Source organism: Nanorana parkeri, unplaced genomic scaffold, assembly GCF_000935625.1.
Source record: "Nanorana parkeri isolate BGI_ZX_2015 unplaced genomic scaffold, ASM93562v1 scaffold1293, whole genome shotgun sequence".
NCBI classification, from domain to species: Eukaryota; Metazoa; Chordata; class Amphibia; order Anura; family Dicroglossidae; genus Nanorana; species Nanorana parkeri.
In genome coordinates, this window is record NW_017307561.1 from 352941 (window position 1) to 370700 (window position 17760).

At 41.5% G+C, this 17760-nt stretch overlaps 1 protein-coding gene across 1 annotated transcript in view; it reads left to right on the plus strand.

Annotated features, from left to right (window-relative positions):
• The window catches only part of LHX4 (LIM homeobox 4), a 59396-nt gene that overhangs the window by 31827 nt on the left and 9809 nt on the right, over positions 1-17760 (plus strand). The window contains exons 2-3 of the mRNA XM_018569158.1: positions 3964-4135; positions 14840-15042. Of these exons, the coding sequence (XP_018424660.1) occupies positions 3964-4135; positions 14840-15042 (375 nt within the window). The remainder of the gene's footprint in view (positions 1-3963; positions 4136-14839; positions 15043-17760) is intronic.

Here is a 17760-nt window from a genome sequence, read left to right on the forward strand (position 1 = left end):
GTCTGGGCAATGTAAAAGTACATGCAGTACATCTCTGCAATACATGCACATTTCCCCATGTTTTGTCTCCATATAAATGCCACATGTACAGGAAAATACCAGATGTTCCTGCCAGAAATTTTGTGAACTCCAAACATCTTGTAGTTTGGCTGACAACTCTGCCTCTGCTGCACTAAAGTCTAAAGCAGCAAATGCCTAAATTATGCTGTGTTGGACTACAGAACCCCCCTCACCTTTTCTAGCATAGGAGAACTGAGCAGCAGAGGCAGCATTGAAAGTTAAGAGCTGTCTAGATTTGTCAGGATCATCATGGATTTTTCTGCATGCAGTATTTTTACAAACATGCATACATATATGCACGTATCACAAAAATGTACTGAATGTTTTTTTGTTTTTTTCCATTTTGCCCAGGCACACACTTTAAGAATATGTACATTTTGTAATGTCTATAGCCTGGCCTCAGATGTACTTTAGGATGTGATTCCAGATTGCATCTTTCCATCTTGTAGCTCGTGATTAATGTACCAGGTTCCTTCTGTTTTCTTCTTATTTAGTATATATATTGTGCTCTTCTGTCCACAGCATTTTGGGCACTCATCCTGCATAATATAACCCAGAGGGGCGTGATGTCAAACAGCCTATACAATTACTGTGACATGGTATATAATGGTAAATTAGAAATTTTGGACTGTTTTGCTTTTTTCGAAACAGAACATTCTAAAATACTTGAGCATTAGGCATAGGACAAGCCGGCATGGCTCCTTGCTTGGGGACAACAATGAATGTTGTCATTGTTGGGCTTAATTATAACCCAATTAGTACCATAAACAGGATTTGTGTTCTGTGACTATCTGTCTGGATTAATGTATTTGTACCATTCCCATTGCTTGCACACTTGTCACAATTTTGCAGAGTCTTGTACACCTATTGATTTAAGAGCTTACTTACAGTGGATGTGTTTAATACAAATTTTAGAAGTAATACTCACCAAAAAGCAAACTCGAGACCATGGAAGCTGCCATTGCTTCCATGTGCTTTTCCCATTTTTGTTATTTTAGTTATCCTGTCATTGCCACCAGATTTTAATGTAATGATAGAGTAGGTGCAGAACAAAGCATCACAATGACATACATAGGGGTATGTGTAAGACCTGGGAATAACTGCATAATTTCCCCTTATGGTACTAGATTCAGATTGTTTAAGGATACCAGAATCATGCAATGTTTTCAGAGATGCCATGCAATTAATGAAGTTATGCTACCCGAGCCATGGCATGCAAGCACCAATGTCTCGCTACACAGTGATGCCATGATACCCTGGTAGTAACAGCCCACATTCAGTGCAACCATCTAACTCAAGTCATGTCACGCCAACTAAAACAATGTAGGAAGAGGAAACCTTGTTCATCACTGTGTGAAGTCTTCTGCAGCAGATGGGTGATGTACTAATGGTCTCAGCTCTGGCTACTAACAGGGACTTTGGCTTGTGATCAATCTTTGAAATAAGGAAATTAAAACTTTGCAGATTCCATTTTGTTCATTGGGAAATGCTCAGCTATTGCTTGGTGCCATGGCAGAATTATACTCACAGAGAATTCTTGACTTCTCGGTGGATAATCTGTAGACTGCTCTCACTACCACTAGTATCTCACTATCACTAGGTAGATGTAAACGCTTACTGAATTACAAAGTTTGCTAAAGCACTGTGTATCATAAACAGTTACTTTTTACTTTTTGTATACTTTGTTGCATCACAAAGCTGCTTATCTCCTGAAGCTTCTTTGTAGCCAATTTCTGTTTATGTACTTACACTTCAGTGATGGCTGCATGGTATTTCCCAGGGTGGGTTTCCTGATGAGGACAACAGTTGATTATACCAGTGTATTGTGTATTGAAACAGCCTATTGAAGCCGCCATTAAAAGCCCATGTATCATGGTGACAATGCAGGAGTGCAGCTGGGAGACAGGGATAGATTGTTGTCACCCTATAACACGAAGTGCTGCAATAAGGAACTATAATGACAGGATCACCAAGGAAACCCATAGCACGGGTACACAGGAATTAGGTTGCATGATGCTGGCTTGCATTCATCCAGGAAGCGGTGGCCAAGACTGGGATCAGTGAGTCTGTGGGGGACAGCACCGGAGAGGAAGTGATTCAAAGTTTAAGAAATTATGGGCGCCAAAGCAAAAGGTGAAAGAGTCCAATAGTTAATTGTTGACAATTTGATCACACAAAAAAAAAAGCCAGTGCTTTCCAGGGCAACAACATTCCCCCTTCATCAGGGCATAGAATGGAATAAAAATTCCTGGGACCCAAACGGAGTGGAGGGAGCAAAGCAATGAAAAGTATGTACTGCTGGTGAGGGTGGCAGTCAAACTTCAAATAAATATCCGTGCAATGGCATTTACCCTTTTTAATAGGGGGATTCCCCCTCATAGTGCAAGGGGAAAAGCTTTGTTGACTCCAGTGGGGAAGATTTCGGAGGCTTTATTACTTACATCATCCCCCATTCCAGCAAGCTCTGATGTTCTCATCTTCTCCTTGACACTCTGGACTGTGGGTGGTCCGTCGCCATCGTCATGCACAAAGCATTACTATTATTGGTCCTGCATTATATGTGCTGGAGGCAAGCATATGACCACAACCTGGAGCGCATTAGAGAGGAGGCTTAGGGGGATCACATGCACAAAATAGAGGGAGCCTGTCAGAGCAAGAAAAAGCCTTGATGTGTGGGAATCCACTGCAATGGTATGTTCTTCAGCCCAGTCCAGCTTTAGGGAAACCTGTAAAGCTTGGGCATGTATGGGCAAACTACAGGTTTACTTTAAGGAAAGGACAAGGTTTGACCCATGCAAGTCTTCCTAAGTGCTTGTTACACACAAAAATGTTTAAGCATTTTGGAAGATCTCTGTAGAACTAGGTGCTGATCAGCGCTATTCCTATATGAAAAAGAGTACAAAAATAGTACTGTATGTGTGCTCCAAACACGTCCAACAAGTCAGCTAGAATATTTCAATGGGTCTCAAGCAGATATCTTAACCCCTATTCTTAGTGAGACATCTTACTTATGGATAACCTAAAATGTACATTTTCTTTTTAATAGGTAGCTGGAAAGTTTAAGAACTCCTGTAATTTTTTGCTACCTGTGGAGTATTTCCCTCACTTTCTGTCCAGGAGACACAATGGGAGGTTACTATAAATCCCCTCTTTGACAGTTGTCACCGTAACAAGTGTCTGTGTTGGAAGATTTCCCCCCTATTTTTGTTCCAGGGAGAAAACAATAAAGTTGAATGATCTATTATTGCCAGCAATAAAAACCTAACCGGGGCTTTAACAATTTTCACACTCTATTCAAAACGAAAAGTTTTGGCAAGTTAAATACTTTAATGCAGCTCATACACAAACAGCCACATTTATGTTTGATGTGATCTGTCAGATCCACCTAGCCTGTGTGTGAGGTTCTATTAGATAGCCTGGCTATAATTGAAGTGGATTGTTGATCTGACAAATGACATCAGAAACAAAATCTGACTCTGTGTGTTCATTTTAAGTTATGTCGGTTACACAATCATATTTAGGGGTCGATATATAAAACGTCCGTCCAGCCATATTCTGGGAAAATGCCATTCCACAGCATCCCTCCACTAGATGGAGCCAAAAAAGCATAAGAATTTCCCTCCGCTGGGTCCATCTAGTGGTGGGAATGCCGTGTGAATGTCATTTGCCCATTGTATGGTTGGGAAGAAGTTTTGTAAATCAACCCCTTAGTGTCTCACCTACATTAAAAGAGCCACAGAAACTGTGACATTCAGAGGTGTCAGTAGTTAAATGAATTACTCAACTCCCTCCCTAACTATAATAAGCAACAGGAAAATGATGAGGGTTATAATGACATTTATGAGTGCTACCATAAGCCCTCTGTGAATGATAATAATTTATATCTGCGTTATCTTTCCACAGAGATCCCACGTTGCTCTGGATGTAATGAGCATATTCTGGATAAATTCATCCTGAAGGTCCTGGATCGTCATTGGCATAGTGCATGCCTCAAGTGCTGTGAGTGCCAGGTGCCCCTGGCTGAGCGCTGCTTCTCCCGGGCTGGGAATGTATACTGCAAAGATGACTTCTTCAAGTGAGTCCCCAAACTTGACTTCCAGCCTATTGTTAGAAGGTTCTACTATCCAATTGATGGAGGTGCCCTCCGCACACCTTTCAGCAGTCCCGGCCAACAATCAAATAAATGGTGCTCGAAGTAACTTCACGGATGGCACCGTGCAAAACACAAGATTGAAGAAAATAGGTCACCAGCACTCCATAAGTTAAAATGAATGAGTCCTTTTAATGGACAATGATGTCACAGAAATCCAACATGAGCCGACGTTTCGGGGCCACACAGGGTCCCTTCTTCAAGGCAAGAGATGTGACCGGTCACATCTCTTGCCTTGAAGAAGGGACCCTGTGTGGCCCCGAAACGTCGGCTCATGTTGGATTTCTGTGACATCATTGTCCATTAAAAGGACTCATTCATTTTAACTTATGGAGTGCTGGTGACCTATTTTCTTCAATCTTGGGTTCTACTATCCACACATGGTACAATTCACCATCCAAAGCACTATTGAAGATCTAAGCCCGTAGTGGTCAACTTTTTTGATATAAGGGGGTCTCAAGTATGGCCCCTGACATCGCCAATGGGCTGCACACAATATTTAGTGAATCTAATGCTACAGAAAGCAGACATATTATAGTAGATGGTCAAAGACTATGAGAATAATTTAAGATATAGTCAGAGACTATAGACATGTTATAGGAACTATTGGAGACTGTCGGGAGACAGCCATAGACTAGACACACAGTACATAAGTCTGCTAGAGGTCATGGTTATTACAGACCCTTTACAAATCCATGCTTCCATATTTGCGGGGCTGCACAATCATATTGAGGGCCGTATGTGGCCCTCAAGCTGCAGGTTAGGCACCAGTGATCTCAGCATTAACTGTGATAGTCATTTTTAGGTCCAATCAGACTATTATGTTTATGGTCATCTTAAATTATATGTGTCACACACACAATGTTTATTACCTTCCTCTGAGCATTCCTTCCTCTTCCGGATAGCGAGGGGCTGACACGTTCACTTAAATTTTGACCACTCAGAATGTTAAATGACCAAAACTCCTTTTAGGAAGAGAGAAATTCTCGCTGGCACCACAGGGTTTTTGGCAAGCATTGTAGGAACTATAAAATAACAGACTTTTCTTCATAATGACTAAAATATATACAGTATTTGATAAGCGCAGGACATTTGTAGAAAATGAACCAACGGATATTTGTTACCCAGATATCACAGTTTTAACCATTTTTACGGATACTGTTTAATGGGCCAGTCCACTCAAAAGGATTCATCTAAACATAGATGCTGCTGAGTTGAAACAGAGTATAAACCAAATGGCTAAATATATGTTTAAAATTCATATATGTGACTTGTTTGACCTATAAAATGATTTCCATTCAGCCACTTTTGTGATTCTCATTTCTCTGTCACAGCTATAAAGTTTACTCTTCTATTTCCTGGTTCAGCTTTGCAGATTTCCATATCAACCAGTCTGTTCATTAGACAATGAATTAGGATATCACAGTGCTAATTGGTTGTTCAATGAACAGATCGGAGAGGTGAGACAAATCAGGGAGCTGCAAATCTGACACAGAGACACAGATTTTAACTTCCTGGCCATGCAGTTTAGTTAAATCAACTGATTTTTATAGGAATCGGTATTTCAGTGTGTACAATTTCAGTCAATGAATTTTCTAAATTAAATTTGTATGAAAAATAAAGGCAACAATACAGAACATTTTTAGGCAAACAGTGTCAGTTGTGAAATGTAGTATACACAAATTCTGAGGCACAAATTAAAGGCAGCAAGGTAACAATAAACAAGTGCAACACAGGTAGATGGTAGGTGGAGAAACCAAAACAAACAAAGGCGGGGGCACCAAAGAGGGGTAGGTGAATGGGGAAGGGGAGGAGAACAAGGTCAAAACCAGGGTCACCATAGTCCAAACAATGGAAAAATTTTCATCTCCGAAAACTCTCCACACATATCAGCACACCAACCTGTATTCATCAGGGACAACACAACCATAAAATAGTCAAACAGAGAGTTATGAACAGATCATTTGCTTCCTGAAAGCCGCCCAGCAAGACCAGGTTTCAAGGGCCTTGTCGCTCCTATTTTGGTCAGTCGCTACCAGTGTTTCCATAGTGTAAATATCATTCAGTATCTAGGCCCTCTCCAGTAGACCCAGAGGATGAGCAGGTTTCCAGTGTTTAGAAATACGCACTCTAGCTGCCAGTAGGCAGTGGCACAAAACACCCATCTTGATTTTGCAGAGGGAGCCTGGGATCGTTGACAAGAGTTCCAAAACCCAGTGGACAACTCCACCACATGAGAAGATAGGAGCCCATATCCCTAGAGCATCTCCAACAATGATCTGGTACAGATGGATATATTCTGTGAAGTTTCTGAGGGGTACGATATCAAAGAGACACAATCTTATAGTTCTTTTTCTGCATGTAGGAGGATGTAGATAAGTTGTGAGTTAAGATAGGAAATTTCCTCCAATCATCTTCTGGGGAAGAATTCCCTGGAAATCTTCCCATCTTGTCCTAAAAGGGGGTTGTTTTTTGGTTGTCCTCCCCCGTAGCAGCCCATAGAGAGAGGAAATAATGTGAGAAGGAGAGTGGGTTGTTGACAAAAACATCTCAATAGGTGTTAGCATCAAAGGGGCAGGCAAAAGAGGTTTCAGGCCCCACGTAATTGTTTAGGGGAAAACCAGTCACCTTTCCGAGCAGGCATGCCAGGAGCCCTCACCGAGTCAGGGGGATGGGCATAATAGTCAATGACATGGTGAAGTTGGGGCCAAGATTCCCTGGAGAATAAGGGGACCTAAACGAGAAGTAAATTTCTTAGGCAAGACAAAGTTGTATCTCACAGAAAGCAAGGGTAGAGACAAGAAAGATAGTTCAGATGAACGAGGACGTTGTGCAAGAAGAAACCACAGAAGTGCCCAGTTGAAGCACTGATAGAACCAGTCTGACATTCCAGTGAGGATGGAAACCTTATGGCACACTTCAGAGTGTGGGGGACCCACTCCTCCCTGACTCAGTGTGTAAATGTCAGTGTGATGTCCTCTCTTCACCCCTAACCTGCTGATTGGACAGTGAAACAGCAGCAGGAGACTAAAGAAGTAATCTCTCTGCTCCTATCAACTTTTCCCTTGTCAGCTTATTTGCACGCAGATATGGACAAAGCAGGACAGGAGCGCGACTACCAAAAAGGACGTAGATAGGTGTATGAAGTACAGATTGTAAATGGATCTTTGTATGTGAAAAACCCCCACCACAACCGTAAAAATTGTCAACCTGTCCAAACATATTCTCACTTCCAGTGAATCAACATTACTCCAAAAAGGTTTAAACTTTGCTCCGGACACCAAACCAGATCCTTTCACTCTATTTAAAGACCCTAATAAGTTTATTAGGCTACTAACCCTCCGAAGACATTATGCCAACATCACCACAACAGTTCCCACCAATGTCATCTCCCCTTCAGAACTTGAGACACTGGTAGACATCTTTGATGAAAAAGATGGGGATGTGTTGCAAACCCTGTATGACCTGGTAGATCAGAATTCCTTTTCTGAGTCTGACCTTGAGCAGCTTTTAAACCCTGAGCTCCACTCGGCAGGACAAAACATTGTCACAAGTAACCATGTGAAACCCACCGGTGGTAACTCATACCTACATTATAACAGTTGCCATCACCCCCGTTGGAAGGATAATATCCCGAAGAGTCAGTTCTGCCGGTTGAGAAGGAACTGCACACTAAACACCGACTACATCACTTCCAGTCAACTTCTTTTAAACAAATTCAGGGATAAGGACTACCCAGAAGATCTCATCACGAATGCATACTCTAAATATCTGGATCGGACTTCAACACCGGATGGAGAGAGGGACGCTGACACTATAACCAACAACAATAACGACATTAGATTCATCACCACCTTCAACAACAGCTTTAAAGCAATTCAGAAAGTAATCAAGAAACACTGGCACATCCTACAGAAAGACCCCAAATTAGGCCCCAATTTACCTCCCAAACCCTCAATTAATTTCAGAAGAGCCCGGAACGTGAAGAACAAAGTCGGGCCGAGTCGAGCATTTCAGGCACCCAATACCACCACAAAAAGCTTCCTTTTTGATAATAGGGTAGGCACTTTTCAGTGCAAAAAGCCCAGGTGCCTCACATGTCAATTCATACAACATGGACAAACAAGTTTTTCAGATCACACCAAAAAAACCTACCGGATAAACCAATTCATCACCTGTTCCCATGACCATGTGGTGTATGGGCTCACGTGCCCCTGTGGGTTGTTATATGTGGGGAGGACCATACGCCCGCTGCGGGCAAGAATAGGTGATCATAGAAGGCTCATAGAAAGGGGCGACATTGAACACAGTGTCCCGAGACACTTCACCAAGAACCATTTCAAAAGAATCCAGGACCTCAGGGTATTTGCCATTGAGCAGATACCCACACATTTATCACCATCCGAAAGATTCCATCGCCTGTGCCACAGAGAGACTTTCTGGATCTACAAATTGAATACCCTGACACCCACAGGGTTGAATGAAGAATTAGACATCCACACCATCTTGTAGACTAACATCCCAACACACTTACAGTTTTTCACACCACACACAACACATCAGTCCATTAATACTCCTTCTCTTTCTTCCCCCCCTCCCCGGGTGAGTCTGGATTTATCCTGCAGTTCGTGTTCCAGTTCCAGGACTCGGCCAAGAGATAACGCACACACATGCAGGCTATATTCTTACACTCCTGTTACCCTGTTGGCATGTCTCGTAATGTCCTGCAGTGGGTTCATAGTCACCCCCTCATTTTAGATGTTTCAGCGTATAAAAGGCAGTCCCCAATACACACCTACAGGGCGTCATTAAGATATAGAGATTTTTTAGAATGTTCGTTTGGTATCAGTTTTACAACAATACCATTTTTGCATATGCATTATGTGCGTATGTTTTTTATACACATATGTGTTTATGTTCATTTGCACGTGTGTGCACACACATATATATGTATATATACATGTATGTGTGTGTGTGTGTATATATACGTGTGTATATATATTTTATTTTAATATTTTTTATGGGTGCATGCACTTATGGAGGTATGCATGTATTTTTACATCCATACGTGTTCATGTGATCACACACATGGACTCGTTTTTAGACTTCACCCACCCTGGAGCAGTCCACCACTGTACCTATTAGTTCCTAATTCTTTTAACACCAATTAAAGTTTCCCACACACAGTTTTTAAACACACACATAAATATTTTATTAAATAGTGATGCTCTGGCGGTATATACGGTATATAGATCAGATCCCCTCCAATCAAACGTTAGCCCCAAATAAAAATGAAGTGTCATCTAAGGTCATATATCCACAGTAGCTCGAGCACTGACAGTTCGCACTCAAGGCGGACCCAGACTGCTAATCCACTCCCCCCTTATGTGAGCGGCGGCCTATCACCGGGCTCAACGAAACCACACTCCTCCCCCCTGTCTCATTTAAAAATAGTCAATTCTCCTGTGAACTCCAGCATCTTTGAGGCTTGATAAAGAGGGATTCCTCGAAACGCGTAGCCACTGGAGACACCCGACACCTCTACCACCTGTGACCTCTACCGCCTACACCGCTACCGATCCTGACCAACGACGCACGGCGTGCCCCAGCCGTGTGTAGCTCCTCCCCACTCTTCCGTCTTTGACTGACGCGGCTCGGCCCGGCCAGCTGAGTCCGTGGGTGGCCATACGGATGCGCACCCCCAACTGATCAGCCCGTCGTACCACCGGGGACACTCTTGCGACCCTGGACCCCTCAAAGGAGGGCGCCACACAGACCACGGGGGAGCCTCGAACCGTAAGTCCCTTTGTCCACTACTAACAGTGTCACGTATTTTTCACATACAAAGATCCATTTACAATCTGTACTTCATACACCTATCTACGTCCTTTTTGGTAGTCGCGCTCCTGTCCTGCTTTGTCCATATCTGCAATTTTGAATAGACAGGGTCCTCTCCCTGTATCGAAGAGCTTCTGCACACCCTCACACAATAGCCACCTAATTGATTTGTGCCCACAGGAGTGCGCTTTATCCTTTTTTGTATTTTCCTGTTATTTGCACGCAGCATACTTAATTCACATCTATGCATTGCAGACATGCATGCATTCTCACACACGTTCCTGCATTGTGCAGGATCACTTGTGATAATGTTTAATGCCTGTGGTGCCATTATTTCTTAATGGCATCCAAACACACTTAGCCATTGCACATATGTTGCATCGCACCACAACACATGGTAACTTATTACTATGCAACCCTGGCTTACTGTATATTTGCCTGGAATTCAGATTTTTCATGGTGTAATACATTTGATAAGAAAAATTGGTAAACAGTTTAAAAGAAGGGAGACAGGTCCACTTTAGTCATAATGTATTCTAACCCTGATATAAATGGTCCTGACTATACTTGGCTTCTTGAAATTCTAAGCAGCATGACTGTGCTGGCTTTCAGCTATCTTTCTACTTCCAAGGATAAAGGCTGCATTGCTAGGATTGCATTTTCAAGGCTGTGCTTAATAATTTCTGTGACTCACAAATCTAGTCTATCGGGTTCTATAACACAAATATCCGATTTTTACAAGACAGCCTTCTGAGGCTCCGTGGCAGCGATTGTGGAGGTTAAGGTGACCATTGGGGAGGGAGGGAGGCCAGTGGAGGATGTTTGGGGAAGATTGCATTAAATATTCTGTGTCATAGGGCACAGCTGGGCTCTAACTGATCTTGCGAACTGTGCCATTCAATGTGTCTTTGTATGTGGGTGAAAGGCTAAAACTCCCATTGGAATGTTTTTCTTATTTAATCTATAGCTTTTGTACATTCTCTATTAGAGATGTGCAGCTGTAGGGCAGTCAGAATTTCCTTTTGTTCGTTCTGTTGGACTTTAACTTATAACTATATTTCTGGGGTCCTAAAACAGCAGAAAAGTGACTCACAGTGGACTCACGGTGGCTTTTAGATGACTGTGTTATGAGCTTGGCTTATGTAATAACAGTCTGGCTTATACAGGTGAAACTCGAATAATTAGAATATCATGCAAAGTTCATTTATTTTACTAATGCAACTTAAAAGGTGAAACTAATATATGAGATAGACTCATTACATGCAAAGCAAGATAGTTCAAGCCGTGATTTGTCATAATTGTGATGATTATGGCTTACAGCTCATGAAAACCCCAAGAACCCCAAATCCACAACCTCAAAAAAGTAGATTATTACATGCAATCAATAAAACAAGGATTGTACATAGAACAATATCGGACCTCTGAAAAGTACAAGCATGCATATGTACCCAGTACTTGGTTTGGGCCCCTTTTGCAGCACTTACTGCAATTACTTTTGCACGATATTCTAATTATTCGAGTTTCACCTGTATATCATAGAGTCTGAGAGGGGAACTGCCTGAAATGTCTCTTAGCAACCCATGAAATTCAGATCTGTACTAGCAGATCAAAGCTAGAGAACAAGAGTTTGGCTATCATTGCAGGTCAAAACCGACAATGCATATTTTGGACTTTTGCATTTTTTTGGGACTCACCCTTATCTGTCTGTTAAGGCTTCGCCCAAAGGTCGCAAGATCAGTTAGAGCCTAGCTGTGCCCTGTGACACAGAATATGTAATGCAATCTTCACCAAACATCCTCCACTGGCCTTTCTCCCTCACCAATGGCCACCTTAACCTCCACAATCGCTGCCATTGAGCCTCAGATAGCTAAAGTTCATTTATTTTACTAATGCAACTTAAAAGGTGAAACTAATATATGAGATAGACTCATTACATGCAAAGCAAGATAGTTCAAGCCGTGATTTGTCATAATTGTGATGATTATGGCTTACAGCTCATGAAAACCCCAAGAACCCCAAATCCACAACCTCAAAAAAGTAGATTATTACATGCAATCAATAAAACAAGGATTGTACATAGAACAATATCGGACCTCTGAAAAGTACAAGCATGCATATGTACCCAGTACTTGGTTTGGGCCCCTTTTGCAGCACTTACTGCAATTACTTTTGCACGATATTCTAATTATTCGAGTTTCACCTGTATATCATAGAGTCTGAGAGGGGAACTGCCTGAAATGTCTCTTAGCAACCCATGAAATTCAGATCTGTACTAGCAGATCAAAGCTAGAGAACAAGAGTTTGGCTATCATTGCAGGTCAAAACCGACAATGCATATTTTGGACTTTTGCATTTTTTTGGGACTCACCCTTATCTGTCTGTTAAGGCTTCGCCCAAAGGTCGCAAGATCAGTTAGAGCCTAGCTGTGCCCTGTGACACAGAATATGTAATGCAATCTTCACCAAACATCCTCCACTGGCCTTTCTCCCTCACCAATGGCCACCTTAACCTCCACAATCGCTGCCATTGAGCCTCAGATAGCTGTCTTGTAGAAATTGGATATTTGTGTTGATAGGAGCAGAGAGCTGACCTCATTAGTCTCCTGCTGCTCTTTCACTGTCCAATCAGCAGGTAAAGTGTGAAGATAGGACATCCATGTATCCCTTCTACAGTCTAGGACTGTAACAGGGAAAGTGGCCTCTTATTCTGTCTGTGTTGTGTGGCAAAGGCTGTGTAAATCTTAGAACTGGATTAACAGAAACACAAACCCTTTGACAGTTAAAATGTCCCATATCTGTGTATTTAGGGTTTGTTCAAAGCAGGCTGGAAGCAACCAATCATATTCCAGCTGTCATTTTGCTGGAGCAGGCTGAAAGAAGAAAGGTAGATCTGATTCCTCTGACAACATAGACAATTTCATTTCAGACACTTAAGATACATGTGATCTTGCACATTTCATGTCCTATACAGTCTCCTTTAAATTATGGGGTGAGAACTAACCAGACTGTACACTTATGTTTGGCATCCCTGGCTAGGCAATATGATTTTGTCTTAATTGGAGTAAATGTTTAGCAGATGGCCTCCAGCCAGATCCAACCTACACTAAGGGAAAGTATTTGTTTAATTGTTTTGAATGCTGAATTGTTTGTTTGCCCCCTTGTGTAATGAGTTAATACTTCAGGGGAACAAGCCTCCATAGATTTGATAAGATATTGTATTAATCTGGCTATCTGTGTTAAGTGATTTGATCTAGGATTTTCTTGTGGTGTGGAGTATAATGTCCATATTGGCAAATGGCCAGTTCATAGTACAAACCATAACTATTCAGTTAAACCATAACTACTCATGGAGTACAGTTGACAAATCGCGTTGACCTGTTGGCCGCATGGCATGTAACAGACTTACACAGGGAACCTCATTTTGTAAACCAGTGAAAATATTTGGAGGAGGTTCAAAACATTAGAACTTGGCTAGAAAATAATCACCTGGTTGAATCCTGGCTCCAACTGCACAGTCTCAATGGTAGTTCCAAGTACGGCATTACGATAATAATGGTACATAGCATTTGTAGAATGGGCATCCACCAATTATTCTTGCCCTGTTGTGTGATGGACTTATGTTTGTGTGCCAGGGCATAACAAGAGCTTTGTGGAGTGATTGGTATGATGTGTGGCAGCTGTTAATATGGTTAAAAGTGGTCAATATGTCACTGAACATGGGTTGCTATTTTGCATGGGTTGTCCTTTGGAGTAGCCAGCATAACTGTAGAGGAACACGTTTTGTTATATAATTATTATTGTTATATTCTTTTGTAATCTTATCTTCCTTGCATGATACCATTTTGTAAACAGGGCCAGACTTCTATACAACGGGGAGGGGGAGTACTGTAATGTCTCTGCCTAGCATTCTTCTTCTTTTTTTTTATAGCCTTATCAATGATCCTTATTAGCATTTTTATTCTATCATTAGAACTTTGCATATTCTGCTGCTGTGGAATATGTATCACTAGTGGCACTCAGCCACCTTGAGATTGGTACTCATTAAGGTTTGGGATTTATAGTATGTGAAGGAATAAACTGTAGGGAAATATATGTAGGACTGGCTTGTGAGTCAGCATGCAAACACACAGACTGGAATTATCTTTGTTATTGTAATACTTGGCCATTTTGATGATGGCAACATCCTTATTGGACAGGGTCCTTTACAAAGAAAAAAGTGAACATGTTGGTTATGGCAGCATTAATAATGAAAAGTCCCTCACAGAGGAACAAGTGATCATTTTGGAATTGGCAACATTCTGAATAAAAAAAGGCCCTCAGAAAAAGTAGAACACTTACCAAATTTGAATGTGAATAAAGGGAATGTATGCAAGAAACTTGAGAGGGATGCTGGAAATGTTTGTTTGTGGTTGGAATTTTGAAGGAGACTGTGCAGTAGTGGCTAGTACAGCTAAAGCAATGTTGTAGCCATATAGGTGGGTGATAGAGGTGGCAACCTTTAATGCTTAAGACAATACTTAGATAATGATGATACTTCATGACTGACCAGAGCTCAGGAAACACTAATCTGATCTAATGCTTACTGAATTCTTCTGCTAATTAGTTTGCAGCATAAATGTCCTAATAGGTCAGTGATGCTCTCTAGGTCCAGAAAGTGGACTGTACAGGCATGCTATAATGCTGTGCTTACACTATATGTAATACATGTATTTTATCTATCTATTGCTGCTAAACAAGTCAGCATATTGACCATACATATCCTTTGTTACAGCTTCACTTCTGTCTTTTCCAGGAGATTTGGCACCAAGTGTACGGCATGTCAGCAGGGAATACCCCCAACCCAGGTGGTACGGAAAGCCCAGGACTTTGTATATCACCTCCACTGCTTTTCCTGTATTATTTGCAGTAGACAACTGGCTACTGGTGATGAGTTCTACCTCATGGAGGATGGTCGGTTGGTTTGCAAAGAGGATTATGAGACTGCAAAACAGAATGGTGAGGACCCACTCAACCTCTTTTTCTGGATGGTATCCATGAGTCAAGTTCTGATCCATAGGTTTACCAGTCATATCAAAGGATATCTGACTTCATTTATGCATGTGGCTGAGAATGAATAACCTTAGACAGTTTGTAGTATAGTTGCAATATGAATGAAGGAACATAAGAATCAGTTGCTATGGATCATATGTATCATCACTGCTTGATGCAACATTTTTTTTCATACATTTTCAAAAATGATGACAAATATCAGGACAAAAAATACACCACAGTGGCTGCAGATTAAAGAGAATGTATAGTGCTTTGTATTTGTTAATTTATGTATAGGATTAATAGATAACACTTTTATACATATTTTTTATTTCTTTAGATGGGTAATATACGGTATAATATTGTATGTGAATATATTATCTTTACTATCCAGAGCATGAGATCGCTGTGGGTGGGAGGCCAGCCAGAGCATTCCAGTTTGCTAAGAACTGAGCAAGGAGATGTGTAAGGGCCATATACACCCCCCTCCCAGGTCTTAGCAACCTGGGATGCTCTGGCTGGTGTCCCGCCAGCATACACATCTTCCCACCTGGCCCTTAGTAACTTGGGAAGCTCTTGCTGGCATCCCACCCAGCTCCTGGCAGCCAATGACATCATATTGCCAGAAGTTGGGTGGGACGCCGGGCAGAGCATCTCTGGTTGCTAAGATCCGGACAATGATATGTGTGTGGGAGAAGGGTGGGGAAAGAAAAAAAAGTCAGCTGTCTCCATGGTCAGCAAACTTTCGCTGACCCAACGAGCAGCCCCCCCTCCCTTTCAAGTGCATGCGCCATACCCTGGATACGCCACTGCTTTTACCCACTCTGTTGAAGACGTTAGGATGGAGTTAGGCTTTAATACTGGATTACAGAACGGCATATCTAACAATTGTATACGTGGTATAGTTTTTTAGATTAGATTTTTTAATTTGACTAAATACTGATGGGTGATGTGGCCTTGTGGTTAGCCCTAATGATTGCAGTAATTGAAATAAAACACTGTATTCTGAGTAGTTTGTTCTACTTTATAAAATTTCCTCAATGGTCAATTTTTTCTATCTTTCAATAACTTAAATTACGGATATCATTTATGCTTATAATGTCCAGTTTTATTTTCTAGACTTCAGTCTTTAGGCAATTCATTTATCAATGTTGCTGCATTTCTATAGATTGGTTGTATAAATCATCTTTTATTTTTTTGCCTGGATTGTTGGTGCATCCTCCACAGATCATTCAGTCATGTATAATGCTAAAGCTGAGCTGGTTTTATTGAACTGAAATATAATACAGTTACGTTTCCACTACATCATCACCGGCATCATTCCACAGAAATCTGGTTCCTGTAAATGAAGCGTCTTCTTACATCTCTTATACTGTATGTTCTCAGATTCTCCATTAATAACTTTATTTTACTGCATCCTCATGGAACATGGCTGATGCACAAAATGTTAAATCAAAGTAGAACCTCAGATATATTTTTTTTTAGTTTTGGATAGGGTTGGCACCTGGCTGCCATTGCTGAACTAATCCTGAAAAAGCCAGTTGCCTGGCTGTCTCTTGCTTTAGTGCCTTCTGAGTAACTAACTCTCTATCTGCAAACTTTTTACAGCTCAAGGTCCAGGACTCAGAAAACCTTGAAGCCTTGGCATCAGCATATCAGTCAGGCAACTATTTTCAAAAGAAGAATTAAGCTATGGTCACTTATTTTTATGCCAGTACAAGTTTCCTTTAAGCCCCAAGATCAAAGAGCACTACCTGCTTATGGCTTCAATTTTTCATGCAGATAAAGCTGTAATTATCTTTATCAGTAATCTGGTAATCCTGGATCACACCTGCTGGTGATGCTGGAACACTGTCCCCACAGCCTCTTGCAGACAGAAAAGCTGATATGACAAAAATATCTGTACAAAGATGTTCCTCACAGCCTTGAATTAGATGCAAACCTGCATTAGATGTCTTAACATGAGTAGTTATGCAGGAAGGAGACAGAGAGGAGGTTCCACAGGCTAAAGGAAGTACACTTATACTGCCTTTCCAGTGACCCTGTTAGGTGCCCTGTGTGTGCTGGTCCAGTAAATGGCAACAAACTCAAACTAATGTAAAATTAGAAAATGTTGTGCTTTAGCACCTTAGTAACGTACTGTTCCATTGTTTTTGTTGCCTGGCATTATCATTAATGAGAAAATGTGAAATAAGATATATAATAAGGTAACTATATTTAAAAGAGAACTATGAGGTGACCTTTTTATCCCATAGTTCTCTTTAGGGTTACGGCAGGACATATACTAACCTCCTCCCGTGACCCAAAGCTCAGTATATAGCGAGCTATTGCCCGCTTTATACAGAGAGCACCGCAGCCGGGACGGATCCCGACAATACTGGCGAGATCCACCCAGCTGGCTGATTGACAGCTGGCTCTGCCTATCTAGAGTCAGCACTGGAGAATCTGAGAGGGGAGGGGGGGGGATCCCTACGGGGAGTGGTGACTGACTGCAGGGAGATGAACGGGAAGTGAGCAAGCAACGGTATATGTTTGCTCACTTCCCAATCTATAGAGCCGACTTGTGACAATTTCAATGTCACACGTCAGCTCTAACTATGTGGATGATTGGAAATCACTCACTTCATAGTTCTCCTTTAAGTTAAGTTACATTTTGTTTTGAAACTAAAAAAAGTTACGTTACAT